General features: G+C 38.4%; 1 protein-coding gene across 50 annotated transcripts in view; it reads left to right on the forward strand.

The window, feature by feature from the left end:
• PTPRD (protein tyrosine phosphatase receptor type D) overlaps positions 1–23,536 on the forward strand; it is a 2,126,684-nt gene that overhangs the window by 1,704,108 nt on the left and 399,040 nt on the right. For all 50 annotated transcript variants that reach the window (XM_067041545.1, XM_067041546.1, XM_067041519.1 and 47 more), the window contains one exon: positions 5,290–5,456. In XM_067041545.1, coding sequence (XP_066897646.1) covers positions 5,393–5,456 — 64 coding nt within the window. In that variant the 5' untranslated portion in view covers positions 5,290–5,392. The remainder of the gene's footprint in view (positions 1–5,289; positions 5,457–23,536) is intronic.

The following is a 23,536-nucleotide window of genomic DNA, read 5'->3' on the forward strand; positions in this document are numbered from 1 at the left end:
GGACACATACAGACTGAAAGTGAGGGGATGGAGAAAGATATTCCATGCAAATGGAAATCAGAAGAAAGATGGAGTAGCAATTCTCATATCAGACAAAATAGACTTTAAAATAAAGACTATTACAAGAGACAAAGAAGGACACTCATAATGATCAAGGGATTGATCCATGAAAAAGATATAATAATTATAAATATTTATGCATCCAACATAGGAGCACCTCAATACATAAGGCAAATACTAACAGCCATAAAAGGGGAAATCAACAGTAACACAATCATAGTAGGGGATTTTAACACCCCACTTTCACCAATGGACAGATCATCCAAAATCAAAATAAATAAGGAAACACAAGTTTTAAATGATACATTAAACAAGATGGACATAATTGATATTTATAGGACATTCCATCCAAAAACAGCAGAATACACATTTTTCTCAAGTGCTCATGGAACATTCTCCAGGATAGAACATATCTTGGGTCACAAATCTAGCCTTGGTAAATTTCAGAAAATTGAAATCATATCAAGTATCTTTTCTGACTACAATGCTATGAGACTAGATATCAATTAGAGGAAAAGATCCGTAAAAAATACAAACACATGGAGGCTAAACAATACACTACTTAATAACGAAGTGATCACTGAAGAAATCAAAGAGGAAATCAAAAAATACTTAGAAACAAATGACAATGGAGACACGATGACCCAAAACCTATGGGATGCAGCAAAATCAGTTCTAAGAGGGAAGTTTATAGCAATACAATCCTACCTTAAGAAACAGGAAACATCTCGAATAAACAACCTAACTTTGCACCTAAAGCAATTAGAGAAAGAAGAATAAAAATAACTTTTAAGATTATAGACTCGTGGATTTTAATATGATGTGTTCCATTTCATTGCAGTTGTTATTCTCTTTGCCACTCAGATTTTCCTACATTTGACTGATGTAGGAGCCAAGCCTCATCACCTTGGCTCGTCTTTTTGGATATAACCTGATAGTTCCTGAAAGCCTCCTTGCCTCCTGGTATGGCAAGATGTTCCATGCTCATTTTGCACATTTCCTGCAAAAAACCTATAATCACTAATTTTCTAAGGGATTTGTAGGATATCTTTTTAAAAAGAAAAACCTTTTTTTCCCTCTTATGTTAATATAATCTACAGAAACACCAACAATACAGAAAGCTGAAAAAAATCCTTTAACATTCATATCAGTTTGAATATAAATATACTTATTATAGAAAACAGTTCCAATATTAAACTGAAGATAAAGAGTTAGGTGTCAGCTAATCAGATCACTTGAAGCAGCAATATAAGACTCAGGGCAAGTGTATTTTTCTTGTTTCATTTCAAATTAGATTGCACACACTGAGCCTCTGAGCTGTTAGTTTCTCTAACCACACATGTACATAAATAGAAAAGTAGATATTGAGCTGATTGGAAATCAACAAAATTATTGTTAACATCTTTGTGCTGTGAGCAATAGGAAACGAGAGAGTTTTAAATATATTTTATTTTTAGCTCATCTAGATGGTTGTTTTATCTGCCAGTCCCAGTTAATAAAAGACACAAAGGGCAAGGTATATAAAAATCACGGAGTTAGCCCCTGCTGAGGGCTGTTGCATAAATGCAGAATAATTTGTGATGTAAGCTAAACTATGGTACTTTTAGTATCTCCAAACCCCCTTTCTTGCCCTTTTCATTGCAGCATGCTTGGCTACCCTTTCTTTAGGGTAGGAAACTACTTATAACTTTGTAGTTTGAAACTACTTATAATATTCATTCATCCTCATTATTTTCTCTTTCCTTTTTTTTTTTTTTTTTTTTTTTTTTAATTGCTATTTATTTATTTGGCTGCACTGGGTCTTAGTTGCGGCCTGCGGGATCTTCATTGCAGAGTGTGGCATCTTTAGTTGTGGCATGTGGGATTTTTTTTTTTTTTTTTTTTTTTTTTTAGTTGCAGCGTGTGGGCTCTTTTACTTGCGGCATGCATGCTCTTAGTTGTGGGATCCAGTTCCCTGACCAGGGATTGAACCCGGGTCCCCTGCATTGGGAGTGCAGAGTCTTAACTGCTGGACCACATTATTTTCACCGAAAATGTTTTCTTAAAAATCTACTGCCCATTTTTGTTCCAAAATTCAGATTCCCACCTTACTAATACACAAGCTAGCATTTTCCTTTTGGCAAAGTTTCTATGTAATAAACAAGATGCAGAGTGGAGATTGGCAAGAATGAACATCTAGAATTGGTTTTATCTTCACACCTCTGATCTCTTTTTGTCATATCTAGGCCAAGGGCATAGCCCATTTAAGTAAAAATAGGTATGTTCACATCTGCATTCATTTCTAGATCCTAGCACTGTTTCAAGTCAGAGGTAACATTTGTAGGTTCATTTGAAAGAACTTAGTCTTCTTATGGCACTTCAGTTGAGAAGGGGGAACGCCAAATCACCTCTTTCCTGAGAGAGCATTTCCTACATCTCCATCTCTGTGATTGCATCAAGTCATTATGTAGCAGTTGGCTCTGATACGCTTGCACAGACACAAATTGAGTCTGACAGGACTGATGTCTCCTGGACTTTGCTGTCATTTGAAATGCTGGCATGAGGATGGGAGCAGTGAAAGGGGGAGAGGGAGAGAGCTGATTTCTGTAGCACTTCTTCTGTGACGTTTGGAGAATTTTAACATTTGATAGCTGTGAACTGCTTGATAAGTTGCTTTCCAGATGAGATTGATAACAATAGCTGATTTGGAGCAGCTGGCTAGCTTTTGGTTTCAAGTACGTGCATTTCAATGTACAATTTGCTTCTTCATGCCACCCACAAATCTGTTCAAAAGGAAAAAAAGGCTATCTAGTGGAATGGTAGTTAGAATGATCACACCCCTTCCTTTTAGTTTTCTCTTTCCTGCGTTCACACCATTCATTCATAGTAATGAAAAAGATAATATCTTTTTAAAAAAAATTTTATTCTCATGCTCAAGCTTAGTTTCAAAAAGGACACACTATAGTATCCGCATTAACAATGCTTTTTAAACTGCAAGTTATTTTAAGTTTTTAGGTTATTTCTGGATGTCTCTAGTATTTTGTGTCAAGAATTTTATGTGTTTCAGATACTCCTATATGCAAAACTTAAAGGTATACTGTTTCATTGGCAAACAAATTCTGATTGTCATTCTCAAGTTCTTCTCACAATGACAGAGGAAGCAGTAACGTTAAATATGCCCTTTCTTTCTCTCTTTATTAAGAGCCTATTCTGTGTAAAATGTTGTGCTAGATTTACTGAAGGTTCTGTAGGAACTATCACTTATCACCCGAAGAGCCATACTTCAAATTGTTGCTTGGAGCCGGTCAGTCATCACTTCCATCCTTTTCCATTCCTACCAGGACCACCATCACTCTTACGGTCTGTGTTACTTCTTACCTGTGACTCTTGGTAATAGTGTTCTGTAAATCATCCCACATTCAGCTGTCAGTTAATCGTTTCAAAGCTTCATTCTATATTGTCCTTCTACTCCAAAACATTAAATAGCTCCCTTTGTGGTTTGCTGAAAAAAGTCTGGTTGACTTAGGTTGGCATCCAAGGCTCTCCATGACCTATTATTTTTTAAGCCTGAGCCATTTTCTTTTTTTAATATACTACAATTTTATTTCAGTCGCACAAACAAAGTTAGCATGTAGGAAAACTGCAATTTTATTTCAGTCGCACAAACAAAGTTAGCATGTAGGAAATTTAAATGAAACAGTTCGGTAAAAATAGCAGAGAACCAAAAACTCTAATAAGGAAGTACGCCTAAAGCATGAGACATTTTCTTTTGCCTCATCTTCTTGTGGTTTCCGAAGGGATCCATCACACCAACCCAGTAGTCTCATTGTGGACCCTGGACCAGCTCCATCAGCATCACTCAGAAACTTGTTAGAAATGCAAGTTCTTGGACCCCCACCACAGACCTACTGAATCACAAACTCTGCTGGGGGCATGCCCAGTTACAAGCCTTCCTGGTGGTTCTGACGCATATAGGTATTTGGGAAGCCCTGCTTCAGGCCAAGGAGACAACTCACCTTTGCCAAAGTTCCCTTTTCACTGCCCTGCCTTTGCATAGAATTCCTGGAATACCTTTCCTTTCTTTTGGTAAAATTCTGCCTGTACTCCAAGGCCCAGTTGGAGACACCACTTTTTCCATGATGTCATTCCTGATCCTGAATTTCATGGCATTATTTGGCTTTCCTTCCTGGCACTAATCACGTATTAACTTGTACTAGTCATCCAATGTACCTGTCTTATTTTCCCTCCTAAACTGGAAAGTCACAGAGGATGGAGTCTGACTCATTTTTGTATCTTGTGACACTTAGTGCTGAGTAGTGACTCTGATGTCTTGCACGCAGTAGGCTCTCTAAAAACAGGCTGTGGATTATTGATTCTACATAGAAAATTGAGAAAACTAAGCCATTTCCCAGGAGGCATATAAAAATCCTGTAAGTCAAAATGGCCTTTGCTAGCTATTGTTTTGACTTATTGAAGCCAAGCTGGACTCAAATGCGATGTGTCTTTAGGGAAGAAGCCAAATGTGCTGGTGTAAAAAATTCTAACCTCTACTGTTTAGCTGGAGAAGTTGAATTAGCACTGTCATTTCACCCGGTGCCAGGAAAGCAACTTCCATTATTCTGCCAAGAATAGACTTTTATCCTACATGGTGGAGCTTCTCTTAAATCTTACTTGTAGCGTTGATGGACTTTGTTCCACCTATGTAGTCGTGTAATATTTCATAAGAAGTGACAGGTTCTTCTCATAGAACGTTGCTCAAAAGGTGGCATGAGCAGAGAGTGAACTTCAGAGTGGTTGGCTTCAGGATGGCCTGAACATGGGAACAAGATCAGCTTGGGGGGCTTCCCTGGTGGCACAGTGGTTGAGAGTCCACCTGCCGATGCAGGGGACACGGGTTCGTGCACCGTTCCGGGAAGATTCCACATGCCGCGGAGCGGCTGGGCCCGTTAGCCATGGCCGCTGATCCTGCACGTCCGGAGCCTGTGCTTCACAACAGGAGAGGCCACAGCAGTGAGACGCCCGCGTACCGCAAAAAAAAAAAAAAAAAAAAAAAGATCAGCTTGGAGAGCCCCATTTCACAAACCAGGATGTTTGATTCCTAATACAAAGGTGTCATGGTTACAATTTAGGGTGTATCAACAGTGTTTTGCATCTCTCGTGGTGGTTGTGATGGGACACGGGGAGAAGAGTGAGGAGTCTAAGTGTCTTTGTGTTTTTTTCCCTTTCTTTTCTTTACCTCCGCCTTTACAGGCTCTGAAAGTGTTCCAGCTGAAATTTCAGACCGGCCCGGCCCGCCGCGGCTTCTGCGGCAGTGATTCCAAGCTGCCAGTGTGTGCTGGTGCCGAGCTGCAGGATGGTGCATGTAGCCAGGCCGCTGCTGCTGTTTCTCGCCTTCTTCCTCCACGCGGATGCTGAGAGTAAGCCATTCTCCCCTTCTCTAGGGGGCTATAATGAGCGGTTTTGTTTGCAGTTGGCGCCACGCTCGGGGCCTCTGAATATGTTTCCTTTGGAAGTAAATCCTGAGACACTGTGGGATCCTCCTTGGCTACCAGCCAGCCTTTCAAAGAGATTATTGACATGACTTGCTTACCATTTCCTCTCTGTCTTAATGCCCTTTTTCTTGTGCATCTAACTGCTCCTACTGATTTGCCTTTCTTTTTTTTTTTTTGCCTTTCTTTTTTTGATACTCTTACCAGCCCAGTAGCAAAAGGTATTATGAGACCAATGATACAACGCAAACTGGGATTAACCAGCTGGTGGTGCCAATAAGTAAATATTGGTCAGACCCATTAGAAATTTCTTTAGTTTTGTGGATATTTCTATGTTTAGAAAAATGTGCAATGTCACATTGAGCCCAATTAAACTTCCAAGCCCTTGTAGCTGTCACAGCAGCTGTTCTAATGTACCGTTTCCGACAGCTGTCGTGGAGTACGGTATTCAAACAAATCAAGCAGAACTGACAACTTTGTGGCTGGATGAAGGGTGTGGAAGTGTGAGGAGAATTCTGTGGAGTACAGACCCCAGAGTTTGGATTATTGGACTCAATTTGTGAAACTGAGATTGTGGTCAATTAGCTTGCCAATTAATGAGATCATATCTCCTTTGTAATTAGGAAGTCATTAGGCCTACCTTGTTTACATACGTTTCTTTTCCCATCTGTCCTTTGGATTTTTTGGAAGAGGCAGTACTGGAAAAAGGCATGTCTCTGGCTTGTAGATACCAACATGTCTGGTCTCCGGTAGTGGTTTAACTCATATGAGAGTCAGCCATTCTCTTTGGGAGTCCCCTTGGTACTATTAAAATGTGTAACATCTGCAGTCATTAACTTTTCCCTCCACTGACTATTTCAGTGAGATTAAATTTGATTCATGTTAAAGGTGTTTCAAAGACAAGAATCCTGTGTCATGTTGGCCCTTACCTGTTAATTGCATTTCAACAAGAATTTCCTCAGTAGCAGCCAATTTCTTTGTTTAAATAGGGCTCTATTTTTTAAAGAGAGCTTTCCAGGAGTGAAAGGAATACTGTTAATAATAGATACATATGGAACATGCATGTTTTAAGCACAACATTTTCTGGTTAATAATGTATATAGTCTCCTAATTAGCACTTGGGAGTGTTGGTTTAAGGTGAAGCCAAGGAATTTCGAGTACAATGCCAGCAAATAATTAACTGGGAAAAGACCCAGATGAAAGATGCTTGTGTTAAAAGCCGTTTATGTCAAAATGTATTTTAAAGTTGAAATCTAAATTTAGTGTTTTAAAGAAATCAGGCATATGGCTTTATTTTTCAGTATCGGCTAGAGTGAAAAAGTAAGTTGTTTTACAATTGTTGGCTTTCGACAAAAGTGTATTAAGGCTGTGGGACCTGACTGTAATATCAGATCTCAGTTAGGGATTTTCTTAAAGTTATTAGACTTAATTATCATATATTCATGAAGTTATCCTTCCACATGAGTAAGCATATTCTTTTACTGAGAAGCTTTGCTTTTGCTTAATTCTCTGGTGGAAAGTGGCAGACAGATATCAAGCATTGAGGAACAAGTACTTTTAAAATTTTAAATTATGTGTGTTTTTTTTAAAAAAATAAATTTATTTATTTTATTTTTATTTGTTTTTGGCTGCTTGGGGTCTTCGTTGCTGTGCGCGGGCTTTCTCTAGTTGTGGTGAGCGGGGGCTACTCTTCATTGCGGTGCACAGGCTTCTCGTTGTGGTGGCTTCTCTTGTTGCAGAGCATGGGCGCCAGGTGCGTAGGCTTCAGCAGTTATGGTGCGAAGGCTCAGTATTTGTGGCGCATGGGCTTAGTTGCTCTGTGGCATGTGGGATCTTCCCGGACCAGGGCTCGAACCCATGTCCCCTGCATTGGCAGGTGGATTCTTAACCACTGAGCCACCAGGAAAGCCCTAAAATTTAAAATTATGTTTTAAAAACAGTCTAGACTATAAATGATCATCACCTGCTCCTCCTCTTGCTCTTCCCCTTCTCTGTCTTTCTTTTCTACTCTTTCATCCATTTCTTATCCAATAGAGTCTTAAGCAATAAATAACAAAGGCCTGAGTGAATTAGCAATTGTTAGTTAAATTAAGATATTTACCATGTTATATATTTAAACGATACCAGTTTTCAACCTCAAGATACAACCTGGAAAAGAATCCATTCTCTCTCACTTTTTCCTTCGCAGCTACAAAGAGGGAGAGGCTTCTTCTTTGCCAAATTAATTTTGTTTGGTTTTGCCCTATCTCCTCAACCTTACTTTAGGATATTTTCCCTTTAACAGATTCATTTGGCTTTGCTGAATAGCGTATATAACCTGAGCATTCCTGGGGAAAGAGGAAAAATTAGCCATATTTTTTTAGGTACATTTTAAAAGAAGAAAGAACATCCCTTAGTAATCTACTGGAGGATATTCATGGTACATGAAAGCACATCGTAGAGTCTGAGATATAATTTTAGCCACTGAGAATGTTTAAAGAACAATTGATAAAATAGGATTTAGATTGTAACCCATTAAATTGTGCCATTAACTTCTCTTAAAATGCTGAAAAAAATCAAGATACAAGTAGCACTGAAGAAAAATTTGATTTCTTCACCATCATAGAAAGATGATATTTCTCAGGCTTGTATCAGCTGGCTCACTGATTTGTTTCCCTATACTTTCATTAGCACATCTAGCCATATATATATATATTTTTTTTTTCTTTTACCTAACTGTATTTTGTATTCATACAAGGGATCAGGAGTTATATTTCAAACTTTAATAGTAGCTTGTCAGAGCCACTCAAGAACTATGGGAATAATTTTTTTAAAATGTTGCTCTCTTTTGAAGAAGAGGATGATATGCAGGTGGGGAGTGGAAAGAAGCCAGTCTAGGGTGCCATGTTAACTTAGTGTGTTCAGATCGCTGCCTTTTGAAACGATTAACTCTGAAGAGCTGAGGAGTGAGGTTTCTAATCTGCTGTGTGCGACACCATAGAAAAGTGCTGGTGTGATGTTGCATTAGGTAGAAGAGTTCTCACGATCCTTAGTTCAAACCCAGGTTGAAAGATTGTGATAATATCCCTTTAGCAGAAAATTATAGTCTTTGCCATTGCCCCTTTAAAGTGTCCTACCAATCTCCACTATTATTTCAAAAGGCTAGATGTGTGCATGGATCCTATTTCTTTTTGTTCCTAAGTCTGGGGTGCTCGAAATGATGTCGCTCATTGCTTCGTGAATGCACATACACATGGTAGAGCTCTGGTCCCGGGGAAGAGTCAAGTGTGACTTCAGTTTGAGCACTAAGAGTAGCCCTTCTTCGTGCCAAGCTAACCAGTTTTCCATAGTGGTTGGACTGAAGTCAATTAAGTGATACTGTGCGTGCAAATTCTAGATGAATTTAGATTGTGTTATATTAATATAATCCTGGGGTAAATATTTTTCTTTTGACTGAATTTTCGTAATAGTTTCTGGTAATTTTATATAGCTTTCGTTTGCTATTCACCAGTCCTTTTTCTTTTTCTTTCTTTTTTAAACTAAATACAGGCCAAGAATCTGCTGTTAGTACATTCTTTTATCAAACTGGTTTCACTATGATGAAATCACTTACATTGTAGACCTGAGTTTATGCTTTTTGGCCACTGTCATTGGACCTGAGTGGTTACTGGATCTTCATTATAAACACAGCTCTTGATAGCTGAATTCCTAAAATGGTTTAGTTCATCCTTTTTCTGTTGCTTTTTGCCATTTTTCTGTCTCAGATGGTGAACAACACACCCTCATTTTCCATCCTTATTGTTAAGGAACCTCACAGTAATTCCCATCTACTCACTATATTTCTGCCCTGTGTGAAAGCAATTAGGTTTCTTGTATTCCCCCTCTGGTAGTATATCACTCTATCCAACGGAACTTCTTTATTTCTTTGGCATTAGAGAACAGACTGACATCAGTGTTGTAAGTTCACCATATTTTCCTTACTTGTTTTCTGGTGGGCAGCATAGGGTAATGGTTAATTAAGTAAGCTCTGAAACCAGAGTCTGGTTTTAAATTCTGGCTGTCTTTTTGTAATCTGGAACATGATGCCTCATGTTCTTTCTCTGAGTTTTCCTAACTTGAAAATGTGGGTGGTGAGTGATGATGGTGATGGTATAGTGTAGGGCCTACTCTTGCATTTTATGAGGAGTAAATGAGTTAATGTAAAACACAGATCAGCAGATAATACATGGTAGATTTTTAATAAATGTTATTGATCATTATTCAAAAACATTCAGCTAACATTTTTATTGAGTACTTGTGTTTAGATACTGTGCTAAAATTATTTAATGTGATACAGATCATCAAAATTTGGACAGTTGATAAACCATATTTTCCTGCAGCGTGTTAAAGTCCCCAGCTTGCTTCCCTGTAAAAAGTTCTATGCATAGGAGATTTTTATAAACTCTTGTCCCAGGAATTAAACTGAAGATCAAGAGGGAATAATATGAAGCATATCTGCTTTTTCAAGCTTAGGAAATAGCCAATTTAAAATTAATTTTGCTTGGGTCTAATGGATAATGGAAAGTGTTTCCATCTTCCTGTTTTGTTGCTGCCTGTAGTGAATTATCTTGAGCTGCTCTGAGGGAGGAGCTATAGATATTTACTGTAAGCACATACAGAAATATATGGGACACACTGGTCCAGAAGGCTGGAGATGGAGGTAAGCATGGTAAGGAAGAAAGTGAGTGGCTTTTGATATGGCCAGAAATTATTCTTCAGAAAACAAAATTAAAGAAAAGGAAAATGATTCGATTGAAGGACAGGGAAAATGATTCCTTCTGCATTCTGCCGAAAGCACTTCCAAGAAGCAGCCTGTCAAGAAGTTAGACCTCCAAAATGAAGTTAGGAATGGAAAGACTGTCTTTCTTATGTCACCAAAATGCATCCCTCCCAGTAGACAGGGCCATTTCACAATGAGAACATTCATAGATCATCAAAAATGTCCTTTAGTTTTGGTTTTTTTTTAGATTACGGGTGTTTAGGTAGGTATGATGTATGTATTCGTGTATGTATGTACGTACTTAGATCACAGACCATTCAATCAACTTTTAAAAGGTAAATTGCTTGGGATGATGAAAATGAAATGTTCTAAAATTAGATTGGGGTGATGGCACTAATTGGGTATAAACATACTAAATACCATTGAATTGGACACTTTAAATGGGTGATCTGTATGTGTGTGAATCATATTCCAATAAAGCTATCTAAAAATGAAAAGGTAAACTGCTGCTTAATCCAGCTGTCTGGTTAGATTCTGTTTGGTATATGTCACCTGAATGAAAAGTGTTCCGGTTCCTTCAGGCCAGTTAGAATAGATGTGCTCATTGAGGAGAGCAGGAAGAAAGCCAGTTCATTTTTCCATGCTTATCAATGCCTTCCTTGTTTTCCTCTTCTGTGAATTTACAGAGGTGTGGCAAAATAAAACCCTTACTGCTCCCTCCTCTTTCCTCCCCTCACTTTAAAGTAGCTAAATTAGCAGAATCCAGCTGTCTACAGCAAGAAAATTATTCCAGCTATTTTACTGATCCTTTGGTCCCACTGCAGAGTTTTCTGTAGCTTTCTGAATTAATTGCTCCCAGCAGAGCTGTATCTATCTAGTAAGGTTAAGAATATGTCACATAATCAACAAATGTGTACACTTCAAAGCATTTTATTGTGTGTAGAGGGACTTGCTTTTTCTAAGAAAAACCAAAGTATGATATATTTGTTATCTCTGATCTCTGTTTGCCATGAGGGCCCTGAGCTTGAAGGATAGAACAATATCTGAAATATTTGTGAATTAATTCTTGTTATTGCTAATAGCCTGGTGATATTTGATTATACTGTTCTATGATTTCCTCATTTCTTTCCCATCATATTCTTAGTGTCTTCAATTTTCCTGAGGTAGCTGCTATTTACCTGATTCATTTCAAGTAAGTTTGATTTGTTTGGGAGCCTCACTCTTCTGCCCATGTTGTCCTGCTTCAGTAAATTCAGAAAACCCCCAACCAGTGTCCAACTTGAAATAAAGAATCAAAGAGAAAAGTACGAGTGATTGGGTGGAAGCCAATTCTCTTACTTATAATTTTGCTTTTTCTCTTTTCCTCAGTTTGCTTTAGATTTATTTATTTGTTCGTGAAACCAGTAACCATATGTGTGTGTGTGTGTGTGTGTGTGTGTGTGTGTGTGAGTGATCATGTGTCCCTGCTACATGGAAAGCTTTGTGCATAATGGTAGGGTTATAAAGATTTAAGAAAGTTTGGTCCCACACCAGCTTGTAATCTACTTTCAGAATTCATTGCTCACTTTTCAGAACTCTCTCAAGCAATATTCTCAGATTTTATCTCCAGGCAGGAAGTAGCGCTTAAGCATATGGACTTGTACCCATGTTCACATCCTGCCTCTGCAGTATAAGTGTTCTGACCATGTGCAAGTTACAAATCTCTATGTGCCTCTCATCTGTAAAATGAAGATGGAAAATGGCACACACTTGATATGGTTATCATAAGGATTAGAGAACTCGCAGAGCATTTTATATGATAGGATTAAATATTCACTAAATGTTAGTCGCTCTTTTGCTTTTTTCTCATCAACTTGCATCATTTTCAAATTAGAAGCATCCATGTTTAGATCTCTGTGGACATTGGTGATCCCGTTAACTTTGATTTGAGCAGTATCTTTTAAAAATGTAAATATGTATCATTATATATGCAATTATACTTCCAAAGGGCATTGACTGATTGACACATTTGTGTATTTAATACTCCCTCTAATAAGTGTTTATTGGACACATTTCCTGTGTCAAATATTGAGGTAACTACTGGATGTACAGTGGTGAGATAAAGAGATATGATCCCTGCCCCTAGAGGGCTTAAACTCTAGTGGGATAGACAAATATTTAACATTAATCTCAAAACGTTCATACTTTCTAACTGTGATAAATATTTTGAGGGAAGAGAATAGGGAGGTTAGTGTCTCAACTATTCAGAAGAGTAATAAAAAGCATTATGAAGGAGCAATTTATTTCTTGTTTATTGTGAAATAATTTCAGACTTGAAAGAAGTAAAAATTGTACAGGAATTTCCCAAGTACCTTTCACCCATATTTCCCCAGTAATGATATATTATGTAATAACATGACATTATCAACATCAGGAAATCAATATTAGTATGATACTATTAACTAACTTCAGATTTTACTAGCTTTTACATCAATATATTTTTGTACAGGTGTAGTTCTGTTAAGTTAGATCACATGTATCGCTCTGAGGGAATGATTTTTGAGCTAGCACCTGATGGATGAATAGACATTAATTAAACTACACCTGAAAGAGCTGTTAAGGTTCAAGAAAGAACATGCTCTTATACCGCAAGACAGGATAACCTAGTGTATTCTGGTGACTGAAAGAATGGATGTGATTGGATCACAGAAGCTGAGAAGGAAGAAGTAATCAAATAAGGATAGACAAGTAAGCAGGACCATCTAATGCAAGGCTTTAGAACTTGTTCAAGATCTTGGTTTTTATTCTAAGGACAACTGGGGGAGTGACAGAAAGAGATGTAAAAAAACATCTGTGTGGTAGCAGGGTAGAGGATAAATCCTCTGAAGCCAGGCCAGCCAGAGTGGCCTTGAGATCTTTTAAGGGTCTAGTTGAATGTTAAGGAAAAGATGGGGAACAGGGGAGAAGAGTGGTGGAGGTTAGGAAGGCCAGACTGGCTTGAAACTTAAGAAATAATGTTAGTTGACTTTTATTGAGCTACAGTCTCCTAAAACCTGAACCACCTACAGATTATTATAATTCTGAGTTAAAGAGAAAGCCAAGCTAATGAGGGACATGTAGTTCTTTTTTTTTTTTTTTAACATGGCATTATTTTTTTCCAAAAGTATATCACTGCTCATTCTTATCATTTCTCTTTTTGTTTGTTCAGGTTATTTTTTTAAACTTACCTTTATGTTAATATATTTGTAAAAAAAATACTGTGGAATCCAGAATCAGTTTAAAAATGTGAATGAAGTTTAAAGCTTTACTAGAATGGGTATTTCAATTTAGTTTCTGTTCTCCAATGAAAGTTTTAAATTCACTCTACAATGTGTGATGGATTTTGCATAATCACAACATAGTGTTGTGATAATTGTTTTGTACTACATTTATTCAAAGAGACATTAAAATACACTAAGTACTTATATCTTCAGATTAGAAAATAGCACACAATACATTACTTTTGAGCTCTAAGCACAGAAAGTATAATGAGCCAATTAAACTTAATACATTCTAGTAGTTTTTCTTTTCATTCTTAGTTGTTGTTTTTGCTATATTCAAGTTGCTTATAAAGGGATGAGAGAAAAATAAATTGCTGTTGTTTGTTTCCCATTAAAAAGGGCAGACCTTAAGTGCTGCTTTTTGCCCATTGACCAGATCAGTGGAACTATCCGTATTATTTATGCAGCATGGGATTTTTAAATGTTTTTTACCTAGAGGCAGATCTTTTTGGTAATGACAAACGTGTTTAAAAAAATAAAAACCTGCTTTTTCTCAGTACACCTTTAAAGATTTTAAAATTGTTTCATATCTGGTTAAGTTTTTTAAGAACCTCATTTTAATTGGTAACAAAAGTTTACAACTTGATTTTTCAAAAAAGTTAACAAACTGCAACCAGCTGTTAATAAAGTTGTTACTATTATAAAAAAGAGCAGGGAAGGCATTCATTGCTTTTCAGCTGTAGTGATTTCAGGTTGATACAAACACCTCTTTAATGTCCATATGTATCCTTTAAAAGTAAATTTAAATCACAACATTTAATTTTAAAGTAATATTTCATTCAGTAAATGCCTACTGTGTGCCCCAAACAAGCCAGATCCTGATTCGTGTTACCATAGAATTTCCATTCTAGTTAGAGTGGGGCTGGGCCGGAAGGGAAGAAACATGCAGCAAGACAAGGTTATGGACAAAAGATAAATGAACAGTGTGGCTTTGATAGTTATGAATGCTGCAGAGATAATAAAACAGGGTGATGTTCTGTGAGAGTACGGGGGGGATGTTAGGGGAGGGGACAGGGCATTCCTTCATTTTATATCAAGGAAGGTGTTGCTTAGTGAGACCCAACACTTAAGCTGAGTGATGGGACAGCACCAGACATGAGGAAGTGGAGTTCAATGCATCCAGATGGATAGAACAGTGATTCACAAAAGCCTTAAGGAAAGAAGACTAGTGTGTTCAAAGGACAAAATAAGGCTTAGGAGATTGAAACACAGTGAGGAGGAAGACATAGCTAAGAGAGCAGGAAGGGGCTAGAACATGTGGCCCTGTAGGCCTTGGAAGGAGTTAGATTGCTTAGCAGTTATGTAGGGAAACAGATATATTCTTGGGATATCTACCTATGAAACTTGAGTTGGGCACCACTGTCCTCTACTGGGACAAAATAAATATTTCTCAAATAGTTAATTGAAGAGTTGGTACAATCTCTGATCAGGTTATAAATTCATTTTCTAAACTGCTTGACTGAAATTTCCTTTGTACCATCCAATATAGACTTTGAACACTAAAGGCTTTGGTTAACAAAAGCAAAAATATCTGCTTTTAGCTCTTTAGCCTGGCCAGTTTTGCTTTTCTTTTAAAGTAGGTGATATTTCAACATTGGCAACATATAATTAAGTCTACACTTCATTTCATCAATATCCATAGCTGGAGAGGACTAAGGAGGGTACAAATGAAAAGCAGAGTTGTAACTGGAAGGCGATGGCCAACATACATTTGTAGAGAAGAAGGGAGCTTGAATAGGGCTTTCCTCTGTATGCTTCCATTTAGTCAAGATTATAGCAATAGGATTCCTAAGTGATTCCTATATGGAAAGTATATCCTCTATATAGATGAAATAATTTTAATAAACGATTTCCTGGTAAACCTCTTTTATTTGGAGGTAAAACTGTTGCTTTTGTGATTTAACATATTTGGACTTAGTTTTAAGCCCAGTGGGGTTGTAGGGTAATAAATAACATAAGGATTATTAAACCATAACTTAAATGTGTTTTCTCTAAAGTAGTACATGGGGTTAGCAACCAGATTTGGCTTAAATTCTTCTCACTCTTTGATGATGCTTATATAGCTCTTACAGGTTGCTGTGAGATTCAAGTGAAATCCTAAATGTAAAGTGCTGTGAGTGCCTGATGGATGGCAGGTATTCAGTAAAGGTTAATCTTTATCCCACTGTAGAAACCATAATGCCTGAGGTATACGTAGAAATCAATTATCTATCATTTTCACCTATTGAGATGATTTTCGGTTCAAGGAATGAAGCAATATATACCTTTGAGCAGCAATAAACAAAACATAACAAAAAAGCATCTGTATCATAGATTACGATTATAACTTACAGGCTAAACTCAGTGAAATCTCTCCTTACTATGTTTATGCCATCAGTGTAGCCCAGGGTTTGTCAAGCTTAACACTATTGACATTTTGGGCTGGGTAATTCTTTGTGTTCTATGGGGACTGCCCCGAGTATTGTAGGACGTGTAGCAACATCCCTGGCTTATACCCAGTAATGCTCTAGCCCCCAGTTGTGACAACCAAAATGTCTTCAGACATTGCTAAATGTCCCCTGGGGGGCAGAGGCACCCGTGGTTAAGAACACTAACAATGTGTAAGCTCTGGTACAGAATGCTGGTACAGAGTTTAGAAGAGGGAGATTCTGCCCTTCTAACAAAAGGGGGAAATTTTATCAGAAATATGATAGGCCTTTCGTAAGTTCTTAAAATCAGCTATGCAAATTGATAAAGCTAAATCATATTTCTGTTTAATATCTATATAACCAGAAACAGATTTCCTAATTTCTTTATGTCTCAGTTTTGTTGTCTGGCATGATAATTGTAGGGTTGCTATAAAGATTAACTATCTTTTTCTTTTTTTGCTGGAGTATAATTGCTTTACAATGTTGTTAGTTTCTGCTGTACAGTGAAGTGAATCAGCTATATGTATATATATATCCCCTCCATGTCCCATGACAGATGAATGGATGAAGAAGATGTGGTACATATATACAGTGGAATATTACTCAGCCATAAAAAGGATAGTTCAAACTGGGTCATTTGTAGAGATGAGGTTGGCCCTAGAGTCTGTCATACAGAGTGAAGTAAGTCAGAAAGAGAAAAACAAATATCCTATGTTAACTCATATATGTGGAATCCAGAAAAATGGTACAGATGAACCTACTTCCAGGGCAGGGATAGAGACACAGACATAGAGAACGGACATGTGGACACAGGGGAAGATTAACTATTAACCAATGTAAGGTGCTTAGAGGTATGCCTCACACATAGTAAGCACTAAATAAATCTTAGCCATTGTTATTATATCAACACATGTAGTAAGCGCTAAATAAATCTTAGCCATTGTTATTATATCAACAATGTATTAAATAGTATATTAATTTTAATATATATATTATTTTTTATTTTATTTTAGCAATAAAATCCAATTTTATCTCATAACAATGATCATGATAATACCTTCCCCTGTATAATTTTTAAACATTTTATATCTTTAATCTAACTTGTTCCTGAATACTCTAGGAGTAGGGAGGATACATTTTATCATCTGCACTTGTCAGATAAAAGAAACCAAGGGTCAGAGCAGATGACCTGCCTGGAGCAAAAAGGTGAGTAGGTGATGGAGAAGGCCCTAGAACTCAGCTCTCTGGACTCCTTGTCCAGGAAAGAGGCAGAAGAGTTTAAAAGAACAGACACAAGAGCTCAAAATGCATAGTGGCCAGAAACCTGGACAAAGGGCCAAAGCGATGCCACCACCAAGGCAGGTGCCAGAGGTCCATTTCCATTGTAGTTGTGCTGGAACTTCCTTAATAGCAGAGTGAGGCTTCAGAATCACAGAAGAAAGGTTATACCCTATCCACAGTGTATACATTGTGTAAGAATTAGAGAAGCATTGAATGACTTTTAGAAAGGCTTTTGTCGTGTTTCAGTTTTTTAAAAAAGAAGAAAATACTGTCAATTTGTAAATTTTTGCATTTTGTGCAACTAGTGTTTTATTATAAAATGATTTTCATATTTCATTAGGCTGCCTTCTTGCTCTTATCCATCAGTTTGATTTGAAATTGTCAGCAGTAAGGTCTGCCTTCAAGATTTTATCACCATAATCATGATGTGACCATCAATCCTCTTAGTCATATTCTGGTAGATTGGAAACCACAGCAAAACTATAGCTCCTCTCAAGGTGGAGTCGGATTCTGCTCCCCTTGAATTTGGGCTCGTTCCTTGAGGTGCTTTGACCAATGGAATGCTGCTGAAGTGATGCTGCGCTTGTCCTGGGCCTAATCCTTAGACATCTGGGAGCTTCTACTTCAACTCTGTGGCACCTGGAGTCATCATAGAAAGATGCCCAGCTATCTTGCTGGAGGGACCCTGTGGAGAGAAAGAAATGCCCAGACAGCTCACACATTTTGTAGCCTTCCAGGTGAAGTGCCCGATATGTGAATGAAGCCATCTTGGCTTCCCAGCCAGAGCCCAGCCTCCTGATGACGGCAAGTCACGGGAGTGACCTGAAGTGAGAAGAGAACTGCCCAGCTGAAGCCTGCAAGGCAGAATCCTGTGCAGAGAAATGTTTGCCTTAAGCAAGTTTTGAGGTGGTGTGAAACACAGCAATAGATAACTGCAACACGTGGTGATTATTGTCATCAAAACGAACCACCTACCAGCTTGATAGCCACCTTGGACCTGTCGTTGCTTTATTCCTTCTTCTCTTCTGGCTCTGTTCCACAGATGACATTCTAGAAAACAAGCATTTAAAGGCAGTCCTCGCTTGGGTAGATGAACAGGTTGATATACAGCAGTTAAAGCCCTACCTAGTGCTAAAATTCTGGAATCTTTCCACATTTTGCATGCCTTTCAACCAGAGGTTGGCAAATGATTTTTGTAAAGGACCATATAGTAAACATTTTTGACTTTGTGAGCCACACAGTCTCTGTAACAACTCTCCAACTCTGAGTTATAACAAGAAGACAGTCACAGACAACACATAAACACTTGGGAGTGGTGATGTTCCAATAAAACATTATTTACAAACCCTTACAATGACCCAGCTTTGGGCTGAGGGTCATGGCTTGATGACCCCTACTTTTTTTGCGGTACGCGGGCCTCTCACTGTTGTGGCCTCTCCCGTTGCGGAGCACAAGCTCCGGACGCGCAGGCTCAGCGGCCCAGCCGCTCCACGGCATGTAGGATCTTCCCGGACCAGGGCACGAACCCGCGTCCCCCGCACCGGCAGGCGGATGCTCAACCACTGCGCCACCAGGGAAGCCCACTGACCTCTACTTTTGACCTTACTCACAAGTTCTCCCCAGATAATGGGGAATGACGAATGTTTATAAGCAGAAGACCTTGTTTTAACCTGGTGAGATTAGTTAGGGGAAAGAGACGCATTTGATTAGCCTGTTTTAGCACTGTGCTTTGTTAGTAATGTTTATAGGGAGTAGATTAATTAGAATAAATAAGTTCAAGGAGCACATCTCTTGATAAACAGAGAAGTTTAATAGCACTTAACCTTTAGCATTTATGTGGAAGAAGCTTTGCATGTTACTGTGCTTTAAGTCTTTGGGGGGTGCTTCAGGTACTTGGCTGTTAGTGCCACTTCAAATTGCAAACTCCTGACAAATGAATAATTTATTAGCTGTGGGATAGTTTTCATTGCACCGTGAGCCTGACATTTGGAGCTATGAACATCTTAAATATGGAGAAAAAAGTGCTGGGAAGTGTTTTGTTTGATGGGAATGTTGTAACAGGGTCTGTAAAGAAACAGGTTTGTAATCATGGGTATTGAAGTCTGATAATTGGTTTCATAAAGGCAAGCAAAAGCAGAAATATAATGGTGAATTTGATCACATCATGGGTACTTCTGGTATAGATGTCCTCTGTACCAGTGCTCATAAATCAAAAGCAAAATAAAACTCTAACAAGAAAGCACCATTGATCCAGCAGCAATGCTCAGAAATAACGCTTATGGATCCACGATGTCACCAAATGGAAAGGCCTTCATTAGGCATGAAGAGGGGGCAGTTTGCAATTGATTGCAGTTGGAATCCCTGACTCACATAGGAAAATTTAAATTACCAACTATTGCCAGTTTGTCCTGGCAGCTTGTAGAAGGCACAAGTTTCTGAAAAAGTAGGAAGGGCATAACTATATTCTCATAAGGATGGATGTTGTTTAGAGTTGAATGAAGAAGGAGGACTAATTAGATTAAACAAAAATCTTGGCTGAATACGAAGCATGATGAGTAATGGTTAAGTCTATTTGACTATGGAGTAAAATCTCAAGGGAAAGGATGAGAGGCCCACCGCGTGAATCATTTGAACTGAGGGGCAGAAACCACTGTGGAGAACTACTGTTTCTGAAATAAGACTACATCAGCAAAGAGATATAAAAAGATCATTTAACAATTGCAAAACACGTCATTCTTTTTGCATTTTAATTGTACTGATTTGGAATGAGAGATGGAAACAGGAAGGATATTATGATAATTATAATAAAACAATTGCTTGTATTCTGGGATCTCTTTTCTCTACAGAGTTTGCAGTTTAACAAATGGATCTGACGCCACTGTTGGGCAGGGAATAAATTGGCTCACTTCCCTTTGGTGTATTTACTCAGGCCACTAGGCTCCTCTCTGTGGCCTAAGAGAAGCTTTCACACATTACTCACAGTCACCAACATTCTGCTTAGCTCAGGAGGTGCTTTCTGTTTTCCCACCTTTGCTGGTATTCTCTCCTTCTCCCTTTCTGACCGCATAGCTTTGCTATTCCACATCTTACCTACTCTTCCAGGTCCATCTTTTCTGCCATCTCCATCCACTCTTATTTAGACCCAACTGTGTCCCAGGTACTTATAGGTAACAAGAAGACTGAGCTAAGTCACTTCTCTCAGAATAGTGGGAGAGGCAATAAAGAGATAATTACAGAGTAGGGAGGTATGTGCAGTAGTAGACGTATGCATAAGGTTATTGTTGAATTTGCAGGGAACATGAAGAGGGCTGGTGGTGACAGAAACATACCGGAGGGCACTAAGGCAAAGCTAAGGAGCTTGGAGCTTGCCTGGTAGATCAGTGATTCTCAACCTGATGATACTTTGGAATCACCTGGGGATGAAATATAGCTGTCTCAGCCACACACTGAGCATTTAAATCAAAATATATGAAAGTAAGGATCGAGCATAGGTGTTTTTAAAAAATGTCCCTCAGCTAGTTCTCAAACCCAGCCCAGCATTACCACCTAATAAGGGAAGCAATGAAAATTTTTAAACTGGGAAACGATGTGATCCAACTTGCATTTTTGATAGATCACTGACAGTTGGGTAGAGGATGAACTTGAGGGTGAGTTCCTCTAAAAGCAAGTAGGATAAGGGTCATGATGGTCTGAAGTGTGGCTGTGGTTATACGGTAAAGAAAGGCCAGATACAAAATTTTTTTAAGAGGATTAAAAGCTTGCAGGAATTGGTGATGGATTGAACTTGGTAAGTACTGAATGAGTCATACAGGAACAACTAGAGAGGAGAAGTAGCCAGAAGAGTAGATACTTCTTTGTGTATTTCTCTTCCACCCATCCCTCCTCTGCCAGTACATCTAATGCACTTCATTATGGTTTTTATGTCTCTCCTAACAATTATCATAGTTGCCATACATCACTTTGAGACAGACTTAATAGACAAATTCAAATTTTAGTTTGTCTAAAATTCTCACATTCCATCCCCAGGAGGCAAGTGTATTTACTCATCTCAGATCCTGCCTCTGTGCCCTTGTCCCAAAACTGGACCTTGAATACAGCCAGGGGTAGCAAATTCAATGCCTATAGTGACCAGTCAAGTAAAATTCATTATTGAAGCAGCAGTTCAGCTCTTAGGAAAGTTTGTTCTGGATTTCATGAGAGGAGCAGCGACCCAGCCTCTTCTTACCATTCGGGAATGCATGTCCAGGATTTTCTGATTTTCCTAGAGAAGTTTGAAGTCCAGATTTATAGGTGAAATATCCCTAATTTTCACGTATTTACTTGAATTAAAAATCATTAAGCAACAGTAACACTGAGGCCAAAGGAAAAACACCTTTGGGATGGATCTGGTGTGGGACCACAGGTTTTCAATCTCTGTGTAGAGTCTCCATAGAAGTTTGTAAATGTGAAATGAGTAAAATTCATCAATCCCAGTGGTTTCCAGCCGTTTCAGTGGTTAACAATAGCAGAAAATTTAACAAAGCACCAACAGCAAACATTTGGGCTGATTCTGTTTTTGGAAAGTGAATTAGAGAATGGATTCCATTACCAGGTATCTCATACTGAAATATAAAGCAGAAGGGCAAATTTAAAGTCCTTTATCTGCAATTGTATAGATACTTCTAGAGAATGCGAATTGAGGGTGATGAATTATTTACTTAAATTCTTCCGTCCCCAGTTTTGTACATTCTAAGCAGGCCAGGTTTAATGACCTCAGGTGTCCCCTCATCGCCTGAGGCTGGGGAGAGAGGCTTCCACTCCCTCCTTCTGATTTCATCTATCCCCTGGTGTCAAGCCAGCGTGGTTGCTGGAGCTCCTTTTTCTCTCAGGGGCTGCTCTGGCTACCTAATGTGAAGCCTCAGAATGTTTAAGGCTAAAGAGCAGTTGAACAGTTGTTCAGCCAGTGAATTAGCATTTCAAAGGCCAGTGCTCAGGAGGGCACTGCCCAAGTGGGCAGCTCAGTGGAAACAGACAAATTTACTCATACAGTCCTGTCTGGGTAATAAGATATTTCTGTGAAAACGACTCTCCCTTTGTAGGAAGACTAAAGGTTTGGTACTAAAAGTTTTTGCTTTATCCGTTTTGATGGAATTCTTTCTAGAATGAACCTTGTACCACTTCATTAATAAATACTTCAAATAAAGCATGATTGTTGCTTGATCATTTATTTGGGTGATATTCACCAGGAATATCAATTTGTTTCTATTTCCTTCTGTTATATTGAAATGTCCTGAAGAATTACCGTGTTATATAGTTGGCTGGACTGCTGCATTTTTGTAGGCCTGTATATGTTTTATAATTTTAGTCTGAAGAAATATGGTATAATAGAAAGGCATTAGCTTCTAAATAAGAATATGTGGGCTTAGATCCTGTCTTTTGCTATTTACTAGATGGGTGGTCTTGGGGAATTATATTAACCTCTCTGAGCATAATTTTTTTATTCAGTTAATATGTATTCTACACCTACTACCGGCCAGCATTTTGCAGGTTGCTGGGAATTAGATAGTAAGCAAGATGAACCCGTGTCCTGCTATAGCTTCTAATCTAACCTTAGATTTTTTTCATCTGTAAAACAGGGATAAGAACCTTAGCCTGCACTTGTTTCATGGGGCTTAACTGTGATAATGTGGGTTAGGTACCTGGCAATGATTAGGGGCTCATAATTAGATGTAGCTGCAGGATTTGCTTCTCCCTTCTGTGCTTATTTGCCAGTGCCTTCTAATTCATTACACAACTATTTATACAAAGCTATTTTCTTCCAAAAATCTTTTTTGCTCTCACATTGTAATTCACAGATGTTGTTCAGGTCTTGAAGTCTGAGCTTCTTCCCTTTCTCCTTTATAAATGTTTTGCCTACATGGTCCATAAGTAATTCATTCATTCCAGAGATATTCCTGTACTACGTTTCTGGGATACACTGTTCAGTGACCAAAACAACAACAGAATCTTGCCCCATGAAGGTCACCTTCTAGGAGGCTCAAAATTATGCAGAGGCCAGAGTAGACGAATCGGGACTCTGTGTGTGTGTGTGTGTGTGTGTGTGTGTGTGTGTGTGTGTGTGTGTGTGTTTGTTTAAGTGTAAAAGGGTGATTCAGATACAATTTAAAATTGGGTGGTCAGGTCAAGGTAGACTTCATTGAGAAGGGGACAGTTAAGCAGGTTTGAAACAAGGCAGCAAGTTAGTCATGGTGGGGGTTAGTATTCTAGGCAGGAGCCAGTTCAAAGACCCTAGGGCAGGAGCTT

Source organism: Kogia breviceps, chromosome 8 (genome assembly GCF_026419965.1).
Source record: "Kogia breviceps isolate mKogBre1 chromosome 8, mKogBre1 haplotype 1, whole genome shotgun sequence".
NCBI lineage: Eukaryota > Metazoa > Chordata > Mammalia > Artiodactyla > Physeteridae > Kogia > Kogia breviceps.